Source organism: Anoplopoma fimbria, chromosome 20, assembly GCF_027596085.1.
Source record: "Anoplopoma fimbria isolate UVic2021 breed Golden Eagle Sablefish chromosome 20, Afim_UVic_2022, whole genome shotgun sequence".
Classification (NCBI taxonomy): Eukaryota; Metazoa; Chordata; class Actinopteri; order Perciformes; family Anoplopomatidae; genus Anoplopoma; species Anoplopoma fimbria.
Window position 1 is genome coordinate 2,639,631 of NC_072468.1, and position 22,500 is coordinate 2,662,130.

At 38.9% G+C, this 22,500-nt stretch overlaps 1 protein-coding gene across 1 annotated transcript in view; it reads right to left on the reverse strand.

Annotated features, from left to right (window-relative positions):
* Positions 1 to 15,982: 15,982 nt before the first annotated feature.
* Positions 15,983 to 22,500, reverse strand: part of tcea3 (transcription elongation factor A (SII), 3) — a 9,018-nt gene continuing 2,500 nt past the window's right edge. The window contains exons 5-20 of the mRNA XM_054621236.1: positions 21,283 to 21,807; positions 20,713 to 20,838; positions 20,559 to 20,627; positions 20,361 to 20,465; positions 20,153 to 20,221; positions 19,654 to 19,713; positions 19,401 to 19,472; positions 19,242 to 19,310; positions 19,079 to 19,141; positions 18,921 to 18,995; positions 18,061 to 18,221; positions 17,837 to 17,893; positions 17,544 to 17,698; positions 17,273 to 17,419; positions 16,376 to 16,447; positions 15,983 to 16,287 (exon numbers count right to left, since the gene is read on the reverse strand). Coding sequence (XP_054477211.1) covers positions 16,279 to 16,287; positions 16,376 to 16,447; positions 17,273 to 17,419; positions 17,544 to 17,698; positions 17,837 to 17,893; positions 18,061 to 18,221; positions 18,921 to 18,995; positions 19,079 to 19,141; positions 19,242 to 19,310; positions 19,401 to 19,472; positions 19,654 to 19,713; positions 20,153 to 20,221; positions 20,361 to 20,465; positions 20,559 to 20,627; positions 20,713 to 20,838; positions 21,283 to 21,807 — 1,834 coding nt within the window. The 3' untranslated portion in view covers positions 15,983 to 16,278. The remainder of the gene's footprint in view (positions 16,288 to 16,375; positions 16,448 to 17,272; positions 17,420 to 17,543; positions 17,699 to 17,836; positions 17,894 to 18,060; positions 18,222 to 18,920; positions 18,996 to 19,078; positions 19,142 to 19,241; positions 19,311 to 19,400; positions 19,473 to 19,653; positions 19,714 to 20,152; positions 20,222 to 20,360; positions 20,466 to 20,558; positions 20,628 to 20,712; positions 20,839 to 21,282; positions 21,808 to 22,500) is intronic.

A 22,500-nucleotide genomic window follows, 5' to 3' on the forward strand; every position in this document is an offset into this window, starting at 1 on the left:
AGAAGCAGAGGACAACAAGAGATTAATTATAGTGTAAAATGTAGGTTTGATGACAGAGCTATAAGCTTCTCTGTTACACAAAGTCTAAGTTATACAAAAAAACAGATCTGATGTAACAGATATTTAAGGGTGAGTGGCTCTGAGTGAGTGCGAGATGAAGGGAGGTGGCAGCGGGGGTGGAGAGGTCACATGGGTTATCAAACAGACACCTCCCTTCACGTATGTAGCAATGAATTCACCCCACGACATCTCCACAGGGCTCAGCAGTACATCCTGGTCTTGACAGTTATATTGCCGTATACCTCCACAACTCTGACACTAAAGCACTGATCACAATTGCTCATTCTCAACAACAATGGGACTGTGGCAAGCGCCGCCGGCATGAAATGACTTACACAGCAGTTCGGGAAGTAAATTCAGTTTCATTTCAGTTACAGCTGTGTGGGAGAACAGTATATGACACCAGCTACTTCTGCAGGAGCTATGATGACATATAGGGTTAGATTAGAGGGCTATCTATCCCTCTAATGAAGTGGGCTAAAAATACTATAATGTATGAGTCCAGGGTATGTGCTCTCTGTAATGGCAGCAGACTGAGTGTACATGATGAGCAATATTCTCTGTTGGTCTCTATCTTTCTGTGTACACAATTTTGAGATGTGGTCGAAATGTGTCGTAAAAGAGAGAGAAATGGATCTGGACATACAGTACAGAAGACGAGATGAAAATAAATGCTGTTGTTGTGGTGTTTATGTTCTCCCCTGGGGGACAATCACTTACGATTTGTACAGGCAGTATGATTAGTCGCATCACTCATCAGCCCAATGGAAACCTTGGGAAGCATTACGCTGCCTAACCGAACCCATCAAATTCATGTCAGGGAAAACAGAGTGCAGACAATTTAAAGTGGGCTTCATGTTGGGGTCTTTCATCAGGATGGAGTGATGATGATGCATGTTTGATTTATAAATGATCAAACAGGAGAAGAAGTCTACTTTAAGCTGCTGCTGATTGATTCAATCTTAATGAATCATTTTTGGAACACTTACAAAACATCTTGCATCGATTGAGCTGTGGTACTTGTTGCACTCGCAGTCTCTTCATATTTTATGTGTTGCTGCTGTTATGATTTAAATCTGGTATCTGGTTGCAATATCTCATGCAAGATAGCATTTCTGAAATGAGCTGGTATACTTCCTAACTTCTGAAAGGTCAGAGAAAAAAGGAATACATACAGTATTATATATCCTGACATTTTATTTCTCCATGTTGCCTGCATCTCTCTGCACATGCATTAATACATTGGAGAAGAACTACAAGAAAACAGATGTGCTGAGGCTTTGGTAAGGTTTCAAGTTATTTGTTCTGCACCTGAGGAAGCTGAAGCACAGCGGAGGACTGAGCCTCTGCTCAACCTTTTGGTGTGAACTTGTGCTATCTTCTTACTCCTGTGTAAGCACGTTCTATTATTCATTTCTATAAACACATTTAAAATTAGAACAATATTTATGTGATTATGTAATTTTTTACAATCACACATTCAAAGATGTTATCATTTCACCTCAGTAATGATACCTTTTAATCAATAGCTCTAGGAGGGTGATCTTTCACTGTTATTGATGCTTTTCTGCAGGACAGAATTTACACAGACTGAAAAGTAGGCAAAACAAGTGTCACAGTGACACCAAGAAACCATAAAATGAAACCTGAAAACCTGACACTACCTTTCACCAGTAATTCTCGGGGAACAGGTCATCCGTATTATTTACAGGTCACTGTCTTCATGAATGCACAAGACATGTCTTTGTCTGATCAATATTTCCCAAATAAACCAGAGTGAAGAAGAAAGAGTCAGTTTCAACAGGTAATAGACTGAAGCAGAACAAACCAGAAGGCTTGTCGTCCTTTACAGCATGGAGGGATTGTACAGCCATCAACCTGATTTATGTTAAATTCTTAAGTTAAAACTTTATTTGGATAGTGTCCATATAGCACACACTGCTTTAGTGACAGAAGTAGCTTGCATAGAGATGAACAGGAACACAATCTTTGACACATCATGTGGTTGCACTTTTATTATTTTTTTATGTCTGTCAGCAGAAAAATAATACACAATTTCCTTTATAAACATGATGGGGCAGCGTGTAGGTTTATGTTTTATTAAATCGAGGAGAAGTCACAGATGCCCTGCTGTGCTCATATGATGTTGAGGTGCAGAACAGAGAGAGTCATGCTGTGGTCTGCAAATCTGTCTCGCACCAACATATTTGTCGTTCATAGTAGTGAAACACACATCTAAACAGAATATTTTAAAGCATCTTCAAGCGTGAGAAATATATGTCATGTAGCGTGTTTACATCATGGGTATTAAAAATAAATACACTGTTGGTGTTATGGCTGTGAAGGAGAGCCAGTTACAGTTAGATTTTTATGTATTTTAGGATTTTGGGATTGTATGAAAATTGTTACCAGGGCGAGGGGGGTCAGGTTTGTGTATTTTTCAAAGGTGGTCTATATATGTCAGGAGATAAAGGGAGGATGTTTCAGCTTTTTCTCATCCCACAGTAAGAGTTGGTTGGTTCACTCATTTTGTGGCTGAATTTTCATTTCTTTATGTTTGCCATGAATGTATTTTTTTGCAACCCCATCTCCTTGAAATGAAGTTTATCCTTAGAAGTTCTTGAGGTAGCGTATACTAATACAATGAATTATTTATTAAATGAACCTCTGAGTGAGAGAATGGTAGGCTACGGGGAAACAGGAGTGTGTTAATAAGACAAGGAAGATATTTTATACGCTCCTATTCATTAAGTCGGATTTAATGTGTAACCTTAATTTCAATTATATTATATTTATTTTATCTCTGTAAATGTTATTTAAATTGATTATTTCTTTAAGATTCAGCCTCTCCCTTTTGATTCACAATTTCTTTATATTGTTCTCAAAATGCAATAACGTATCTTTAAAATGATCAATCTCATATTTGCAAATAAAAATGTATGTGGTTTTGTAATTATTTTGTGTAAATGGAAATGAGCATTGACACAACGATGTGCTGACATATAATCCTTGACTTAAAAAAAGAAAAACATTATGTTTATATTGTTTTCCCAATTATGTTGTAGTTGCAAACATAATTGCTCGTATTAATTAAAGACAAAATGTTTCATTGTATACTGCATCAGAATTTTACTGGTCTCTGATCCTGAGTATGGTCTATGGTTGATTTAACACAAGCACTTTGGTTATGTTAGTGAAAGATCATGGTTATGGAAGGTGATAAACACGTAGTGTCAGACGCTTTCTGTATTAAACCAGACCATCATTTTATTAATGCTGTTATTATATAGGAGTGTTTATTTTAGTGGGAAACAAGTGAAATATGATGTCAGTGAACATTTTACTGATACGTACAGCAACATTTTTGCAACTTGCCACATACATTAATTTACAAAATTTTCTCATTATGTTCAAATGTTATCCAGTTGGCATCATGTTTCCCTCAAAACATATTTTCTTTTGCAAATTAGTTAGTAGAAATGTCTGATTTAGCCCCCCTCCCCACCGCAATCATTTTCATACAGTCTCTTATTTGAGCATAAAATTCACACATTTCTGGCGGCATCTTGTCTTTTTCTTCCTCTAACGTTTTTGTAATTCTAATTGGACAGTGAAAGGGTTGGATAGAGGGTGTAAAATTTTAAATTGGCAACTGCGAAAATTAGGTACTTAGGCTTTTATGAGTCTGTAGACTACTGAGTTGTCGGCACAAGTGGGCAATCACTTAGAGGAAATTGGAACATTGTTATTTGTGTAGTGCTGCAGCATCCTCAGAGAGGTTTGGGCTTCCTACTGCACTTTGTGATATTTTTCTTCATAAACACAACACCACATGGTATAAATTGAAAATGATATCTTACAAATATAGAATTTATTTAGAGTTGGTTGAATGGTTAGAAGTAAATTAATTAGTCACATTCATAGTTTATCACTTCAAACAATACTCATAGCACCAGTGCCTCTGATTGCAAAGTTACTGATGCTTACCAAATCCATTTAGTGTTCTTTCTTAACACCATTAGCAATGTAATAAATCATTCCTTGTGTAAGCTGTGAAAAGTTCTCCCTGATTGCAGTGCTAATCATTTTAAACATTAGACCTCCTCCTGCATGATAGCGTGTGATTGACAGATATTTAAACTCAGTAGCTATAGTTGCTAAATGAAAATCTCAGTCCCTCTCTCAAGATGTTATTTTCATCCGTTTTTTTCTTTCACAGCGGCATTCAACAATTGTGAGCAGAGGATCAGCAGTTTTCAGTTACGCAATTAGTTATGCAACAGCGATTTGTCTGGGTCTAGGACTTGATTTGTTTTATCATTTCTGTATGGAGGAGGCAGTCGGCACAGTTTAGATATGACAAGCCAGAGACAGCAGGCACTAATTGAAAAATGTGTGTAACTGTACCACACCTTGTGTCAGTCAGTCAATAAACACAGAGTTCTGTAGACAAAAGCAGAGCGTCTTTATATGGAGGCTGAGGAAGGGCCAATGAGTCTGATTCATTGTTTCTGTTCAGCAATGTTGCCATGTAATGATGACTGAGTGAAGGCATCAAAACTAAGCATAGAAGAGGCAGAGACAGTTTACAGCCCTCAATATGGGCATCTACTTTATTTTCAAAGATTTATTTTTAAAGGTTCTTCTTCACGTAGGCAGCTCCTAGCTCTGAAAGAGCAGAGTTAGTCATCGACATCATCCACTGGGGGTTATGTGCGATGGCAGAGCTTTTGTCCTTGAAACATACAAAGCCAATTCGTGTCTTGTCACACTGTATGCTGCATGCTGCCCGTTACTGCCAAATTGTAAATTATAACAATATTGGGAGAAGAATTGCTTTGCAGAGCAGGACCGAGTGGTGACGCAGCAAGCCAATATTCTTAGGCAGCTGATTGTGTTTATTTAAATTAAGTTTGTATGAAGAAGAGAATGTCAGTCTGAAACTAAAAATGATGGTTGTGGCTGAAGGTCAAAAAGAAGCACACAGAACTTTAGGACGATGGTTGGGGTCCTACCCATTAGGGTATTAATAAAGTATTTGTTAATTGACTGTACTAGACTAATGTTAACAGAACTGGCTTCATTTACTATGCACCTGAGACAGCCCCTCAAACTATTATGTCTTATATAACACTGCAAAGAGGCACAGATCACATCTATTATACACGTGACCATTAACAGTGTTCCCTGTGAAACTTTCAAAAAGAATGAAAATGGATTTGACTTTTGTTTAAAAAAAAATTAAAACCCTGCTGCAAGTGGAAAAATGTTTAAAACCTATGTATTTTCAAAGAGTACAGGGATCTGTATGATACAAGCTGAGGTCAAGGTCTACAAATCTGCTGAGGATACTCATGTAGGTTATTTAGTGTCGACAGCCAACATATCAATGTAACGTGAAATGTAAGAGCTACTGAATTGAGTGGAGAGTGAAATATGGAGATTAAAGCAGCACAGGAAAAACATGGAGTGGTTCAACTGACTAACAGAAAAATGGATTGAATGACTTACAGGATAAAAAAAAAATAGTTAAAAAAGAGGTGAGAAACAGCGATGAGAGAGGAGTTTGAGAGCAAATGCTCAAATAAGATTGAGAATTTTGCATTTACAGCGTCTGGAAAAGATGTAATACAAGGTGTGAGATAGCGGACTGAAAAAACTAAGTTGGTAAAATGTGGTTGTCAAGGAAACAGCTGCCTAATCTCCATATGAATTCTCCCTGAAAGAGACCCTTCCCCTAATTCTGCCTTTTGCCATCCTCATGGTGGTCTGCTGCCCTCACTGACACGCGCAGGACAGTGACACATACTGAACGGACATGTTTACAGTACAGCAAGACATCGCATGAGTATGAGAGAAACTGCAGTTTAGCTGGACCCCAACTTGAGGAGCCTTCACAACCTAAAATATTGAAATTAAATAAAAAATCTGTAGCGCAGGACAACAATGTGCTTTCAAAACAAGGTAATAGGGTGAGAACAGTGAGCAAGGCTGATTTGGTTAATGACGAGGAGAAGCTAATGTGTGAGTGGATAGATGCTGATTTGTGTAACAGTAACGACCAGAGGGCTGCTTCCAGCTTGTCTGTAAACCTTAAATTTTAGTTAAGTTAAAGGCTATTTAATCTCTTCAGTGGTTAAAAAGATGAGGTGCAGAGTAACATGCAGATGTGTAAAGGAAAAGCTACTGCACTGGCTCTATGCGCCCATGCACACCAAAAAGGTGCGTAAGTTCCAGGTGATATTATAACCAGTCGAGACATTTTTCATTCATACACCACTGAGCAACTTTCATAGGAATGAACGCTGTATCCTGTTCTCTTTATACATCAAGGTAATGCTAGATGACAATAAACACAAGCACAAATAGATGTTTTACAACCTGGCAACTTGAACATTGTTCCTTTCAATTTTTACTGATCACTCACGCATTAATAACCATTATTAACGAGCAATATTTGCATATGTCTGGTGGCATATTTAGCAAACAGACATGAAGGTAGTTTCCACATTCTCATCTAACAATCGACTGGAAACAAATAAGCATATTTCCTAAAATATCAAGCTATTCCTTTAATGCGTATAGTAACTTTGAACCTTTTATGAAGGATGCCTTATTGGAAGTGGGACCAAATTGTGTAATGTCAAAATAGATACTAGAAAACACTGACTTGAAAGATGTTATTTCAACGTTGGTGTCTCGAGGAGAAATTTTTGCATAACATGAATTGACTTTCCTAAAATCACTATAATTCTAGTAGTCTATAAGACTATAATTTGGAAGTAAAAAGTCTACAAAGTTTCAGATGATTCAATGTACAAAAATAAGAAAACAAAAGATGCTGGAGGTCCACTATAGAGTCGATAATGACAGGAAGGTGACCTGACAGGGTGTTAGAGCTGCTCCTCTATGTATGTGTTCACACTGTTCCCAGGTGTAAAAAAGAGGAGGACAGGTCTGAAACAGAAATCACTGCCTGCTCCGACAGAAACAAAGCTAATGAGCTGAAGTGGACTCAGTGTCCTTAACCAGTCCGGAGGATGCTTTAAGGGGAGGTCAAGAAATCAGGAGAGTAGAGATCAAGGAGAACACAGGGCGGGTGGAGTTTGAATCCCACACATTGCAAATTAATCTATTTTTAGAATTCTCATTGAAAATAAATGCTATTCAGGCATTCCTGGTTAATGCAGATGGCTTCAGTTTCTCTGTGTTTATAATTGTCACTGGATGATAGCATTCAAGCTTCTGATGGCCATTGACATTTGTGGCTGTCTGAAGGCCATTGTGTCATTCAGCCTTGAAAACGTTTCTCTATTAAGACTGACCAGGCCATAACTTGAAGGTGTATCACTTGGCTCAATGTCCAGGCACTAGCAGGTAGTGTACTAACAGGTACTGTCGCACAGGTTTGGCCCAGTCTGTCTCCATCTTAAGTGCTCAGCACCAAAAGAGCATTAGCCCCCTTCAATAATTCAAGCACTTTTTAAGATCCCTTTGTGATGAATACTTCTGGATCTGTACTCGTCTGCCCTTCAAACAGAGAGCCTGTTGCATTGTGACTGAAGGGCTTTGAAGCTCTGCGAAGCAGATGGCGTTATTGGATTTGAATGAATGTCTGATGTGGGAAGCAATTCCCCGGATGGAGTGACATATAGCTTGGTTTAGAAAAAGAGCGGTAATATATGATAGAGTTTCTGCAAATCCAGGATTGACAGAGCTTTCCCCGGCGATAGATGAAAAAATGTAACTTTTATTATGATCGTGGGTTGTTGCAGCATCAAACAGTGACATGATAAAGAAACAGAAATGTTTATTTTATTTCAACCATGTCAACAACACCATGTGTGCATTTGCAAAAAGAACTGAATACTTTATGCAGTATAGAACAATGGTAGTAACTGTCAGTAGTAAAGTGCTATCAGTAAATACATGTGCATTATAACCATATTAGGTTAAAGAAGGCCGCCACTGTAGCAACACAGTGAAATAAATTGTTGAATGTGGGACTCTGAAGCAAGATTTAAAAGCGAGCAACAGAGCGGCTAATTGCAATCTAAGCTTCCTGTTTTCTTTCAACCACTAATGTCGGAGCTAAAGCGTTCAATGGGAGAAGGCCGGCTGCAAACCAAAGCCCTCATTAGATCCTCTTTGAGAGAGTGTTGTTAGCCAGAAATCACACTGCAGTGAGATGAGTTAGCCAGGAAAACAGTGGTGAGGATGAACACTGCAGCTGTCTCTTCTCACCCTGACTGTGGTTTCCCTGCTGGTCCCTACAATAACATAGGACAGCAAGTATTTGTGTCTTCCCAGTCGCCACTGGAAATCGACCCCCGAACAGATCACAAGCTCTGTTGGCTCAATACAGCCGAGAAGTGTCATTTGATCGTAGGTATGGAGCTGTAAACAAGTTTGTATCACTACTGTTCTGCCAGGAGGAATTCTCTTGAAATAATGGAGGCATCAACGACACACATCATGATCATTAAACCAATACATTTAGAGACCCTCTTGTCCTCAGTAGACTCTGAAAAGCATGATAAATAAGGACTTCCCAAGAAATCTGATATTATTATGCCATTACATTTTACATTACATTACATTACAGTCATTTAGCAGACGCTTTTATCCAAAGCGACTTACAGGAAGTGTATTCAACATAGGTATTCAAGAGAACTACTAGTCACCAGAAGTCATAAGTGCATCTCCTTTCTTAAACAAGCATCTTAAAGCATAAACCAGAGCAAAAGTATAGTGCAGAGGCAAATTACTACGAAAACAATAATTGCAACAGACTAATACGAATATAACAAGTGCTACAAACTACTACGAATAGGATAAGTGCAGTAAACAAATACGAATTCAATAAGTGCAGCGAACTGCTACGAATACAGTAAGTGCAACAACTAATACGAATGCAATAAGTGCTACGAGGAAGGCTCAGGGTAGTACTTCTTGAAGAGGTGAGCCAGCCACATATACTTACAGTTGTATTTTATTGATTTTATTGTGGACATCTCATATGTACTGCTGACAGCATGTCCACCACAGCAGCATTACATATTCAGAGATTGTCGCAGTTATTTCTCCAAGAGATGGGAGAGAAACACAAAGGAAAAGAACATTGTAACTTGTGAATAAGCTTTCCTAAAAGTTCTAGCATGTTGGGTGAAGACATTCCTGACACAAAAGCGCACTATTACATATATTCATAAACATTTAAATAATTGAAACATCAGCTTTTTTACAATCTCGTGACCCATCGACTGTCGGTCTGACAACAGATAAGTCTCCGGGGGCGAGGGGTATCGGGGCCAAGACTTCCTTTCCGTGTACGGCTAATTGTTTACAGTCCGATTAGTAACTCGAGATGTGAGACTGGAGTCTGGAGTTAACAACGTATACAACTGGATTGTTTCAGAAGCTAATTCTAAATCAATAAAAAGCTAAATTATTGTCAGACAAGAGCCGAGATTGCATTTCAACCAATGTGGTTGGCATCTTTTACTCTCAACACAGACTGTTTACCGGCATTCAACCAAAGATAGCTCGAATGTGATATATAACCATTACTCTTACAGATTCTACATGTAAATGCAGCCAGGCAGCTTTTGACGCTGTTGTTTCAGTTTTTCACCCTCTCAAGGCTCTAGAAGGTTTATTTAATTATTTACCGCAGATCATGAGAGGGGAGCAAAATTTCCATGAGAATATCTTCAGCCTCATTACACATGATAATGGTGTTGATAAGGACTATGAAATGGACATGACATTTTGGGCTTCATTCACAGGCATTTGCATATTGCATGGAAAGGTTGTTTTTATTTGTTGGTCTGATCTAAATTTGATTCAAACCGCTGCACCTGTCTGTCTTAAGTTTATTTATATTTAAAAAAATATATTTTATTTTTAGGTAATTTAGAGAGCCACTAGCTTGGCTGTAGACTCTGGTTGTTTATACCCAGCTATACATCACTTCTTAAATTAACCCACCTGTCTACAACTTAAAGCATCCTATAACACTAGTAATTTTATTGAGTTTATTGATTTCTTGGCAAGTTAAATGTTTTAAAGCAGTCTGGAGAATGCTTTACTTCTTCATGTGTTCCTTTTGGACGGTGGCTTATAGTCTCTCTGTTTTAAGGCTTCAGATATCTCTGTATTAACAACTTAAAGCTCTGCAGTTTCCATCTTGCATGACTACTGTCAGCGTGCTTGACAGGTTGGATCTTTTTGATGAGGTGGAAATAATTTTTTGACCAAATCCTGCGCAGTCAAAGAGAAAGAAAACAGATAACTAATGTGAATTGTAAGCTTAAAAGATGTCTCTTTTTAACTTGTCTGTCACTGTGGGTTCAGTGTTGGGGTATGTAACAAATCATATTATCATGTAAATGACACAGCACCTCTTAAGTGGTTATAGACTCTCTCTCCACCTCCCTATTCGTCTTGTGCATTACGTGATGGTTTTATTGTACTTAGAAGCGAGTCTTTATAGCACTCTATCATGTCAGGCAGCCCTGAAATAAAAGTCAACACAGTCCAGAAACAACCTTGCAGAAGCCAAATGGCGTCCCACAGATTGCCCTCAAATGCTCTCTAGCAGACCACTGTGCGCATGTCGTCCAGGTCATTTCACCCAGAATTACGCAACCATGCATATTATATTAGGTACTTCTTGAACCCACTCCCTTGGCTCCCTTTTTTTGAAAAACATTACTTTCTCCAAACATCTGACAAGTTGCAGGTCCTCAAAGCTTGTTTCAAAATGTCAGACATCTCTCCTGCTCGTCAGAAATCTTCAGGAAATTTTCATTTATAGTCAACATGTCCAAAAATGAGTGTGAGGATATATCAAATAAGCAGGCGTCATACCACATTAAAACGTCAGTTCTCAACAGATTTAGGTGCAGCCAAGTGTCCTGGCTAATAACCACTGAAGTGTTTTCCTCTACAGTATTATTTTCCATCTATACGGATTAAAAGGAAATTGCTTGGATTGGGGATTTTGCATTCCTGAAATGAATACATTTTAAATCAAAGAGGCAGTTGTATATACAGGACGGTGATATTTCTCCACAGTCTGACATGCTCTCTACTTCAAATGCATTTCATCCTACCACTCTTGAGCTTAAGTGGTAAAATGGTATTTGCTTTTTTGACAGCAAAAGGAAGGAGACTGAGAGGGAGGCAGTCGGCTTTAGAGTAGTCCAAAGTTATTGATGATCCATTCTCTCGCCATTTAAAGTCTCTATCATGACATTTTCAAGACAGCAGTAAAGGTGAACATTTAACATTTTACGCCCACTCACAAGGTTATGAAGAGATCTCAAAACATTAAGCGTTCAAATTATGTAAGTATCCTATTTCTGCTGCTACAATAAAATACTGATACAGAGACTGATGAAATGTATGCCTCTTTAGTTTGAACAAACAAGAGCAGATTTTGTTTTTATAAAAACAAAGCTGAGATTGCGAGTGAAGCAATGCCAACATTCAAGAGTGTTAGCCTCCTATTTGAATAGGCAGTTAAATCTGAAAGATTACCTGATGCAGTGATGGTATTCTCGGGAGTTCATTTTTAGAGCGTCACAAGCTTTTAAGAGGACGAGACAGTAGGTGGGAGACAAGAGTGAAGAAAGTTTGGATGCTTAAGAGTCTACAGATGTTCTAAAATTTAGAACATCTGTAGACTCTTAAGCATCCAAACTTTGGAAATGTTATATGAAACTTTTCAATTTAGAATCTAAATTTAGAATCTAAATTGAAAAGTTTCATATAACATTTCCTTGCAGCAGGTCGACATGACACTACTGCTTTTCAGATACATTACAGAGGCAGAAAAAAAAAATCACATATAAGATTACTGGGCTCCAGCTCGTGGACTCTGCCTTTTGTGTGCACTTCACATTCAGTCATTTTCACAAGCTGAAAGAAAGTCGTGATTTCTTTCCAATATGCGACAGACTTTGCTCAAAGTTAGTGCTTGTGTCACTGATCTTCGCTGTGGGTCAAAGGTTGCACACACAGGAACAAACCATGACCTAACATAGTTTCAGATGACACAGGGAGGGCCTGGTATATACTTCATAAAACATGTGTGTAGAGTAATAATGCCCATATTGGTTCCTTGGAACAAGACTCATGCTGAGCTGTCAGGGCGGAGACGTTATAATGGTGTTCAGTAATGCTTTCACCACAACTTCTGGTCTTTTTTTGCTTTAGCCATGCTAAGGATACGACTGAAGGGATGGCGACGTTGGTCGTAATTCTCCTTTACACTTTGTGTTTGATCATGAGCATGATGACACACTAAATAAAATGGTATAATAATAAAATAAAATAACATTTTACCTGCTTTACATTGGCATCTTCAAATTGTCATTGCTGTCATGTTAGCATTTAGGTCAAAGCACCACAAACCCAAAATACAGCCTCGAAGATGGTTGTAAAATATGTCCAGCCACAACCTTATACTGTTCAAATCACATTTATAGTTGAGCTGTTTTGTTCTTTTAATAGCCTGACTAATTATGGTACGTCAGGGAAACTGTATGCCTACCAAGGCTCATTTATTTCCATTTATAGAGTGGCTGCATGCAGCAACAACAGGAGGCTGAGAGGTTACAGACTTATCATAACACTGCAGAGAAACATTTCAGACAAGGAAGACTTATATTCAACAAAGCAATAGGCTTTCAATACCAACAGTATGAGCTTTATAAGCCACATGATGACAAAAGTGATGAATATATTGAAAGAATCAGTGTCTCTCTCGCCTGTATGAGCCTTGAATTTTAGACTTTTCAAGACAAAGTAGACCACAATTAATGTACAATTAACACACAGCTGAGTGCAGTGGTAATGTTGAAAGATTCCAGCAATATCTGTTTTCATCTGACAGAGATGTAATTATGCTGAAATGTTCTGCCATGTAGTGAAATAAATAAGATAAGATAAGATAATCCTTTATTAGTCCCGCAGCGGGGAAATTTGCAGGCTTACAGCAGCATAGAGTAAAGTGCACACAAGAGACATAGTAGAAGAAAGACAAGATAAAAGTAAAAAATGAAAATAAAAAAAACAAGTATTATAAATAAGCAATAAAAAACAGTAGAAAATCAACAATAACTGAAATATTATATTTACAGACAGAAAAAACTATTTTAACTATTATTTAACTATTATTGCACAGTGTAATGTATTGCACAGGTTTTTATTGTCATGTTATTATTGTCATGTGTCATGTGGTCTGCTGGGAGCAGAGTTGGTTGTGTAACCTGACAGCAGCAGGAAGGAAGGACCTGCGGTACCTCTCCTTCACACACCGGGGGTGAAGCAGCCGGTGGTGAAGGAGCTGCACAGAGCTGCCAGGGTGTCCTGCATGGGGTGGGAGGTGTTGTTCATCAGGGATGACAGCTTGGCCATCATCCTCCTGTCTCCCACCACCTCCACCGTATCCAGTGGACACCCCAGCACACTGCTGGCTTTCTTGACAAGTTTATTTATTCTCTTCCTGTCGGCTGTCGAGATGCTGCTGCTCCAGCAGACCACTGCATAAAAAATGGCTGATGCCACCACAGAGTTGAAAAAGGTCCTCAGGAGTGCTCCCTGCACTCCAAAGGACCTCAGTCTCCTCAGCAGATAGAGTCTGCTCTGACCCTTTTTATACAGTGCATTTGTATGATTAGTCCAGTCCAGTTTATTGTTCAAGTGAACACCCAGGTACTTATAAGATTGCACAATCTCAATGTCCTGTCCCTGGATAATGAATGGATGGAATGAATCCTGACTGACTGTCAATGTAAGTCCTGAGGTCTGGTTGTTTTGAAGCAGATGGAGTTATGTGATTGGTTGATGCCTGTATGTATGTGGCAGTGATGGATTGACAGACATGTTCTCAAGAAAAAGACTGCAACATCAATGCTGAGTTTATATCACAGTGTGTTTGATTCACTTGACATGCCGAATGTGTACTGTATAAATTTGTAAGACTTTTCAGAAAAAAAGACACCAAACCGCTAATGTCCCCGTCTGAATGCAGTTCATGTAAATGCTAGGTGTTCTTTGCACACACACATCACTTCAAAGCACGGTGTCAAAAATAAAATACTGGGAGCCCCAATTCTGGAGCATCTGAACACTTGACTGGAAAATCTCATTATGATTTTTTTTTTTTTAAATTAATCCTTTATTACACCTCAGCATGTTGCCTGTAGAGGGGTTTGAACCACGAACCTTGTGGTTGCGGGACGAGCGCTCTACCTCATGTGCCACAGCCACCCCCAGTGTACCTTATAATAACATTTGTCACAATAAATATTTTGATTTATGAGTCAAACTTCATCTTCAATTTCAAAGCTAACCTTTTGCCGACAGTCCCTCTGTATACACAGATTTTTATCTGGAGTCCATTTTAATGCAAGCCTCACAATTATGCAGACATGTTTTTTGTCTTTTTTGTTCTATAACTGGTTGTAAATTCAAGGTTGGGTCTTCTAAATGTCATCTCTCACGCAGTGTTCCCATCAGATTGATTGCACCAAAGTTAAAATTCCGACATCGGCATATAAGTAGACACATGTCGTGCTGTGTATTCACTGTTGGAAAAGCTAATAAGGCTAAGGCTAGAAAGGCTGATAATTAAAATATGAAAATGTGGAAAACCCATCTATCTAAATAAATTTACTTTTATCAAATTTGCAATGATCTCATAAATTATTTGAAATTGAATGAGAAAATGTTGCCATTATTTGAGAGCAATATTCATTTGGGGTATAGTATGAAGAGCAGAGCAGAGCAGCTGCCACTAAGTGAACAATATGGGGAATTATGTTACAGAATAGAAGAAACACCTTTTTATGTGCAGCTGTGAAGGTGAATTTATTTTGCTTGCTTTGAGATTCCAGCATGAAAGAGGGATGATGATATAACACCAATGCACCAGTGTAGAATAACAGTCAGCGTTGATGCTTCCTGAGCTCTGCGCATCAACAGAGGACTTATAATGGTGGAAATGATGCAGAAAAAGTAAATGAATGTGGTTCCAACTGACAGGAAACCAGATGGTAGATACTCAGCCAGAGGGCAGCCAGGAAGCTTTTCCTTTTCTACAGACCATATTTCTCACATTAACATCAAATATTATATTCATATACCGAATGTACAGCATGCAGTCCATTCTCTTTAGGAACACAGAATTGATGGATTATAATTTGCATAACTCAATGCACAAACACAATATTGAGTAATGTTCAGGAGAAAGGTTTGTTTTGTTGAATGGCTTTAATATTGTCACGTTAGTTTTAAGCAGCACTTCCCTTTGGCTTCACCAGCCAGCTGGACTGTCACTAACAAGCAAGCATCTAATTTATTAGTGGTTGGTAACCCGAAGAGAGAAAAATCGAACTGTGGAAACTGATGCTGCCTGCGTTTTGAGTTACGGTGAATTGCTGCCATCTACTGTATGTGCAACAGCAGAACTTCCAACTACTGTTGCAATATTTTCATTAAACACATATTTCTTTGAATTAATATTTATCTGTGCCATGAATGACAGATTTTTTTCCCATATTTATTAAAATGTCAATGTTTATCTCTCTTGAAATATTACTACATTGTAGTTACAGCAAACTGAAGATGAAATGCTCAGTTTTTTTGTCAGTTCAGTCGGACAGACGTAGAGTTTATTGAAATCATTTTTAAAAACTATACTGATAAGAACTTAAAGAACTATAGGAAAACCTTATCATGCGCAAATAAAATGAAATAAAAATAAATATGCATCTAAGCCATTCTTAAAAGTAAAAAGAATATTCTGTCTGCCACAACACATTGATGATGACGCGGGAAGTGACACAGTAAGAATGATTGTCAATTCTTTTTTTTTTATTAAACGTAAGTTTAAAAAGCCATCATACTGATGATTTATGCATTTACACAGCTGCAATATGATGTAGCATATTAACTGGATATTTTTTTCAATCATGACAGCACCATAATCATCATTGTTAACAGTCATCAAACTGATGTTCATGCTCAGTCTTCAATTCCATATAAAGTAAATCCGGGCTATTAGTAGTAACTCAAGTAAAAACTATTAAAACACCATTATCTGTTAAAATCACAGGCCGCAATAATTTATAAACTCCCTCCCCTCCCATTATAGAAAATAATGCAGTTCGAAATGCTCTGAAAAAATGTGGTTTCATCATGAAGGCATCAGCAGAACTGAAATTAAAAAAAAATAACAAGTGTTTTTAAAATTATACAAACAAAAGACATAAGTTATTGAAACAAAGGCCTGGGAAAAACGTACCTTCCAGCGGTTACCACACTCATTGCACAGAACAAATGTGGTCATTGGCTCATCAGCACTGCGTGTCTGCACCTATAACACACACACATACAAGAGGTTTTGTAAGCTGTAAACAATACACACATAGCAGTGCAAAGAAGGGCTCAAACAATGTGGAAAAGGACGTAATAACTTACTTACTTCTAATTACTTAAAGAGTATTTACTCCACTATTAATCGAATAAGATCTCAACATTACAGAAAAATCAATCAATTTATTATTTAAAGGCCTCAACATTACAGATGACCTATCAGTCATCCATTCCTTTAAAAGAACAATACCTCAACATATTTAAACAGTTATGGTATAATCAAAGCAGATTCTCATACCACAGCTAGTAAAGCCGTAAAGTTTACATGTATTGTTTTGCTTTGGCACTCAGACAAACAAGGAGATAGTAATCACTGTATCCACTGGCTCCTCATAACTGCACATACATACAAAATGTCGCTGGGGAAAAAACACTTCTATTATAGCAACACTCTCCTACATCTAATATATAGTTTTACAAGGGAAATCCAAAATAAATACACATTTATATAAACCCCACAAGGTGACCTCCCCCTGGTTTTCTTCCACTTTCTTGCAGTCTGTCATTGGCTGCACACAACCCTTCTTACTACTTCTTCATATAATTGATTTGAACTTTAACATTCTTTCTTTGTCTAACGATTCCTTTTCATTTGCTTAAACTCCACATCAACCCTAAGTTGAATAAAATACAAACAAGAACACAAACACACCTGTCTAAGATAAGGATGTTAACTGCACAACATAGCAAGGGGTGCATCTGAAAAAGCCCCAGTAGGTTTGTGATTGTTTGTGAGTGTCTGCATGTTCATGTACAGCGTGTTTACCTGGTTGTAAGTGCAGTTCTTCTTCCTGCATTTGCCGCACTGCAGCAGGTCGGTGGTGGTGCCACCAGTTTTGGCCATTTGGTGCTCCCTTATGGCCTCCTGGGTGAGAACGTTCCTCAGCTGTTTCAGCTCATCGCTGGCCATCTCCTACATAAAGCCAAACATGTGACACAGTGGAGCAGAGGGACATAGAAGAGTGGCATGAAAATAAATCCGGGCATCAGGAAAGGACTTCATAATTGGTTTAGTATGCAGCTACAGTGTTCGGTACCTCAGAAGACATGCTGGCGATGCGGCTCAGGTCAATGCTTCCAGCAAGGACGTTTCTGCGAAGCCCAGGGTTCTTCGGGTCCTTCAGGTTGCTGATGCGGCTGCGTACTCTGTTTTTATATTTCATATCTGTGGCCTTTGTCTCCTGGTAGATATGTGCAAACGTGCAGTCAAGGTAGATCTCATCATAGCAATCAAATGTCAAAAGCAATACTTTTCATTGGGGTCGTCACTGAACGAACATTTTAGTCAGACCAACCATAATGGCAAATAATAAGCTACATTGAAGGATATGATCTTCAATCTCTGCAGCCATGCTGTCACAGTTTGTTCCAAAATCCTTGTAGTCGTCTGTGAAGACCAGAAAAAAAATCAAGTCCAACTGTACCCTACAGTGACATTTGTGTGCGTTGCTGCCAAGTTCACTATTTTTATATGTGTTACTTTGTCAATCTATTTAGAGCACATCAGCTGCAGTAGTGAGTACTCTCAGTAATAAAGTGTAATCTTAGCCTCACTGTCTGTGCGCAGGGCAGCTGCCAACAGGTCAATGCACTTGTCTCTGACGGAGTCTCCGGTAGAGATGTGAGGAGGCAGTGGACCCCCCGCAGAACTGAAGCTGGGTGACATCGGGCTGGTCGGGGTGGTGGGACTTTTAGGGGTATCGATTTTGCTCTTCCTGCAGAAAAAGACATCAAAGCATAACAGAGCAGAGTGTGTGAAGCCGCACATCTGGTGCATTTGACCTGATTTGACTTCAGGAAGGAGAGGCGTTACATTGGTTTGAACTCAAGCCTTGGGTTTGAACTAGTGATTTTTTTTCTGGAGCTGCACTGAATTTTGTAACTGTTTAAAGTACATTTTTGACATTAAATCTTACTTAATAGACGTTTAGGATTAAACTGAGGCCCTTTCCACATGTCAACTGGATCCCATTCAACACTGTTCAATCAGCCATTTTTTGTCCATTTAGAGAAAGCGGAGCACATCAGAATATGATCACCTTATAAAGTTGTAATGCCTGATGTGTTAACAAACGATTTGCCGATTTAAACTTCCAGCATGCGTACCATCAGCATTGATTACGATCTGTGCTTTTGGATACCTTTGTTTTCACCAAAAAACATCAGTCTGCTGGTGGTAAACAAGGCTGGTGAGAATCCTTAGAATGGGCTGTAAAACCAAGAAATTAATCTGAAAGATGCTAAAACAAGCTGAAGGGAAACTGCATTGTGATGTGATGTTTCTCTGCAGCAACACCAAGTTCATTAGCATCGGTCTTACATTACATGTTAACTTAAAAAAAGCTAAATTGAATATAGAATAATCATGAGTATCATCAGCATAAATTACAACAAATAAAATCATATTGTAATACCTTTCAATGCTGTCAGCAGAGGGCTTCCTCTGTGGAGGTCCAGGCAGAGAAGTCTTCAAGCCGTGAGACTCTCGTCTACGATATAAAGTCAATAACGTCATCTTTTGCTTTCCATTGAAACAACGCTGCAAATCTTTAATGAAAAGAAATGTATTTACCTTTCAGCTGTTAGCTTCTTTGCTGGTGGTGAGCTGCTTTTCTTTAAATCAATGGATTCGCGTCTACAGTTAAAGTACAGTAAATCTGGTTTTATTGACAAAGTTTATTTCTATTTCATTTCCAAGTATGAGTGAGATTTAAAGTGTTGCATGCCAGTCCTACCTGTCAGGTTTGGTGTCAGACAGTTGACGTTTCACAGTCTGGCCAGGCTTGGAGTCGCAGGAGTCCTTCCTGCAACAAAACATGGGATTATGTCAGACATGAAGTGGCGTGGATGCAAATGCAATGTACAGTGGAATATATTTTCCTGCTTTTGCACACCTGTGTTTCTCTTTTTTGACATCCAAACTGGGCTTTTTGAGAAGTGGCGGTTTAGCGTCAGATGAATCTTTCCTGACAAAAGGAAACATTTGTTTGATTCTCAAACAAATCCACTCACAGAAAGTCCAAGTATTAACAAAAGTAAGCTCCTCATGCATTAAAACTTTCTTAGATCTGTTTGAAGAAGTTCAAGTCAAAACAAACCGCATGTTTCACAGCTTAACAAGCATTTTCACACTAATGACTGGCCAACCTTTCTCTCTTGGCTTCATCCGAGTGTCTTTTAGGCCCTTTGCTATCCGATGAGTCTTTCCTGCAAAAAGAAACAGTCTTTGAGCCAACAAAATATCTCCATATAGAGCTTTTTTGGCTTGATTTTCTAATTGGTCAGGATTTTTAAGCAACGGGAGAATAATAGTGAAGTAGTGGAAAAATATAAACCTTTATCTGACTAAATTCTTCCTTTAAAATTATTTCAATCTACAGGTTATACAGACAAAACTGTTCAATAAACTTGAAATTCAAGTCGTAAATATCATCATTCAATATTTCGTCTGTATCCATGTAAAAAGAAAAAGCTTCATTGCTGATTCAACGCTCATAAGGACTACATATGGCATTCTCATCATGTATTGAGCCTATATTTTGTCTAAAAATAAAGGGAAAAAGAGATTGCAGTCTGATGTTACTGATCCCCCAGACACAACAGTGTCAAGGATGAATGAGAGACAGATTCATTTCAGATCCCGGACCTGTCTCTCTTCACGGGATCTGACGTCTTCTTCTGTGGAGGAGGTTTAGAGTCTGACAACTCCTTCCTGCTGTGACAAACAACACAAGGATTCAATGCAGAGAAGAAAACTCTGAATGAAATCAATCTATTTTTCCAAAATAACCTTCCAGACACTTAAAAGGCGAGGACTACATGCGGCCTGTAATGAGAACTCATCTGATCCAGACCTCTCCTTTTTCCCGTCCAGTGAGGGACGCTTCAGGGGAGGTGGTGGGGGGTGAAGGTGAAGAGCAAGTGGTGGAAGAGGAGCGTTGGGGTCAGGAGGCTCTTTTCTAAATGAGAAAACATCTTTGAGCTGATCTGAGTCACTTCTTGATGCAGCACTTATTCATGTCTGGCAATGCAGTGGGTATGCAGACCCTGACCTGGGTGGAGGAGGATGAAGGTGAAGAGGAAGAGGAGCAATTGGAGCATTTGGGTCCGGTGGAACTTTCCTGATGTGAAAATTAACATTTGTTTGAGTTTCCATAAAAAATCTCACACTAAACTCACTCAAACATGCACCAAAGCATGCCTGACCTCTCTTTCTTTACTTCCAGCGAAGGTCGCTTAGCCGGCTGAGAGGTGGGTTGAGGAGCATGAGGACCAGGATGTCGGGATGAAGAGTCTTTACTGTCCTTCCTGAACAAATGCCACGAGAGCATAGATCAGAGCGGTGCAACTCAAGAGTCACAAATGCTATTCAAGCTTAATTCAGAATGTGTTTAATAATGAAACACCTGACCCATTATAGCATGCACCATGCACAGTGGTTAACCTGTTAGGCCATGAGTCTGGGTGTAAAACTGTAGGAACAAATGTCAGGATGTATGAGTGACTCAGAAACGGTTATGTCATGCAGTAATATTTCAGTCCATCATGCTCCTCAGCTCGGGCGATGCAAGTGTCCTGACCTGTCTTTTTTCAGGTCCACAGAGGGGCGTTTGATCGGGAGAGGAGGCCGAGCAGGTCGAGGGGGAGAGGGGAACCGGGTGGGATAAAGAACATTGCTGTCCATCACTCCCCTCCTGAAATGAATAATTCAATCTGAAGCTCTGCAGGCATGTTTTCGATGTGTAATAATCAGTTTTTGAGCCACCTCCCTCTCACCTTTCAAATATTGGTTTGTGAACAGCGGGGTTCTCTCTCTGGGGCTCACTCGGCAGTCTCTCCCATTGGGGTGAGTGTATCGGCCTCTCATGTCGGTTTTCTTCTCTGAGTTTGTCCTTTCTAATGTCGTCTGTGTAGCTGTGCCTCTTTGGCTCTTCAGGGTGTTTTTTCTTTTTGACTGCTTCCATGCGTCTCTTCTTTGGTTCTCCTAATGACCTTTCCTGCTTTTGTTCCGGCTTGTGTCTCTCACTCTGCAGGTCTTGCATGTGCTTCTGTTTTTTGTTATCCATAACAGGAAGAGTATCCTCTGCATATCCTTGTTTTTTGGGTTCCTCTAAATGCTTCTCTTTTCTGATTTTTTGGTGATATTCCTCCTTTTGGGGCTCCTCCAGGTTCTTTTCATCACTGGGGTCATCTGCATGTCTCTTTTTGTGTTCGGCATTATGTTTTTCTTTTCCGTTTTTGTCGGGGTGTTTCTTGTCAGGATCTGAGTCGTGTTTGGGTTTGACATCAAGCCTTTTGTGACTAACAGAAACAAAGAAAGTATCATCTTTACCTCTGTTTAAGAGCCTGCAAACATTTACTAGTTAGACTTACCGTTGAAATGTTGTTGCCATGCAACATAGGCCCCATTTGGAAATGATTAAAAATAAACCAACAGGCCATTTGATGAGCTAGCAGGATCTTGGTCTCTTAAAGTATGTCTTTACTTTGTCCTTCATTGTATGGGTTGACTGATGTTGACGGGTGATCTTATTCTACTTCTTCAGTTGTCACACTGTGGCTGAGCTGATGATACTCAGTAACGGTAAACAGAGCTCTTTGTTAAAACTCATAATACAATTTTTAAATGCAGACACCTCTACAGAAAAAGACTTCAATTAAAAGGACCAGTGAACAACACAGGTAATATTGACGTCCATCCTACCTTCCCCAGAGTAGTAAATCCAGTCCGAATGGGGCATTAAAAGAGAATTCAGATGAAAACGTCATGAAAAAAACAATAGACAGACATCAACACTTTCATAGCTTCTTTATAAATGTCCTATATTTGCACTTGCAACTATGACAAACTTGAAAAATAACCACACTACAGCCTCAGTAAAAGGAGCGTGCATCATCATGTGCGCCCACACTCTAAGGTACATTTCTAACGTCCTTATCTGAACAGATGAATACGTCTGATGGTGTGTTACTAGAAAAATCTGACATGAAATG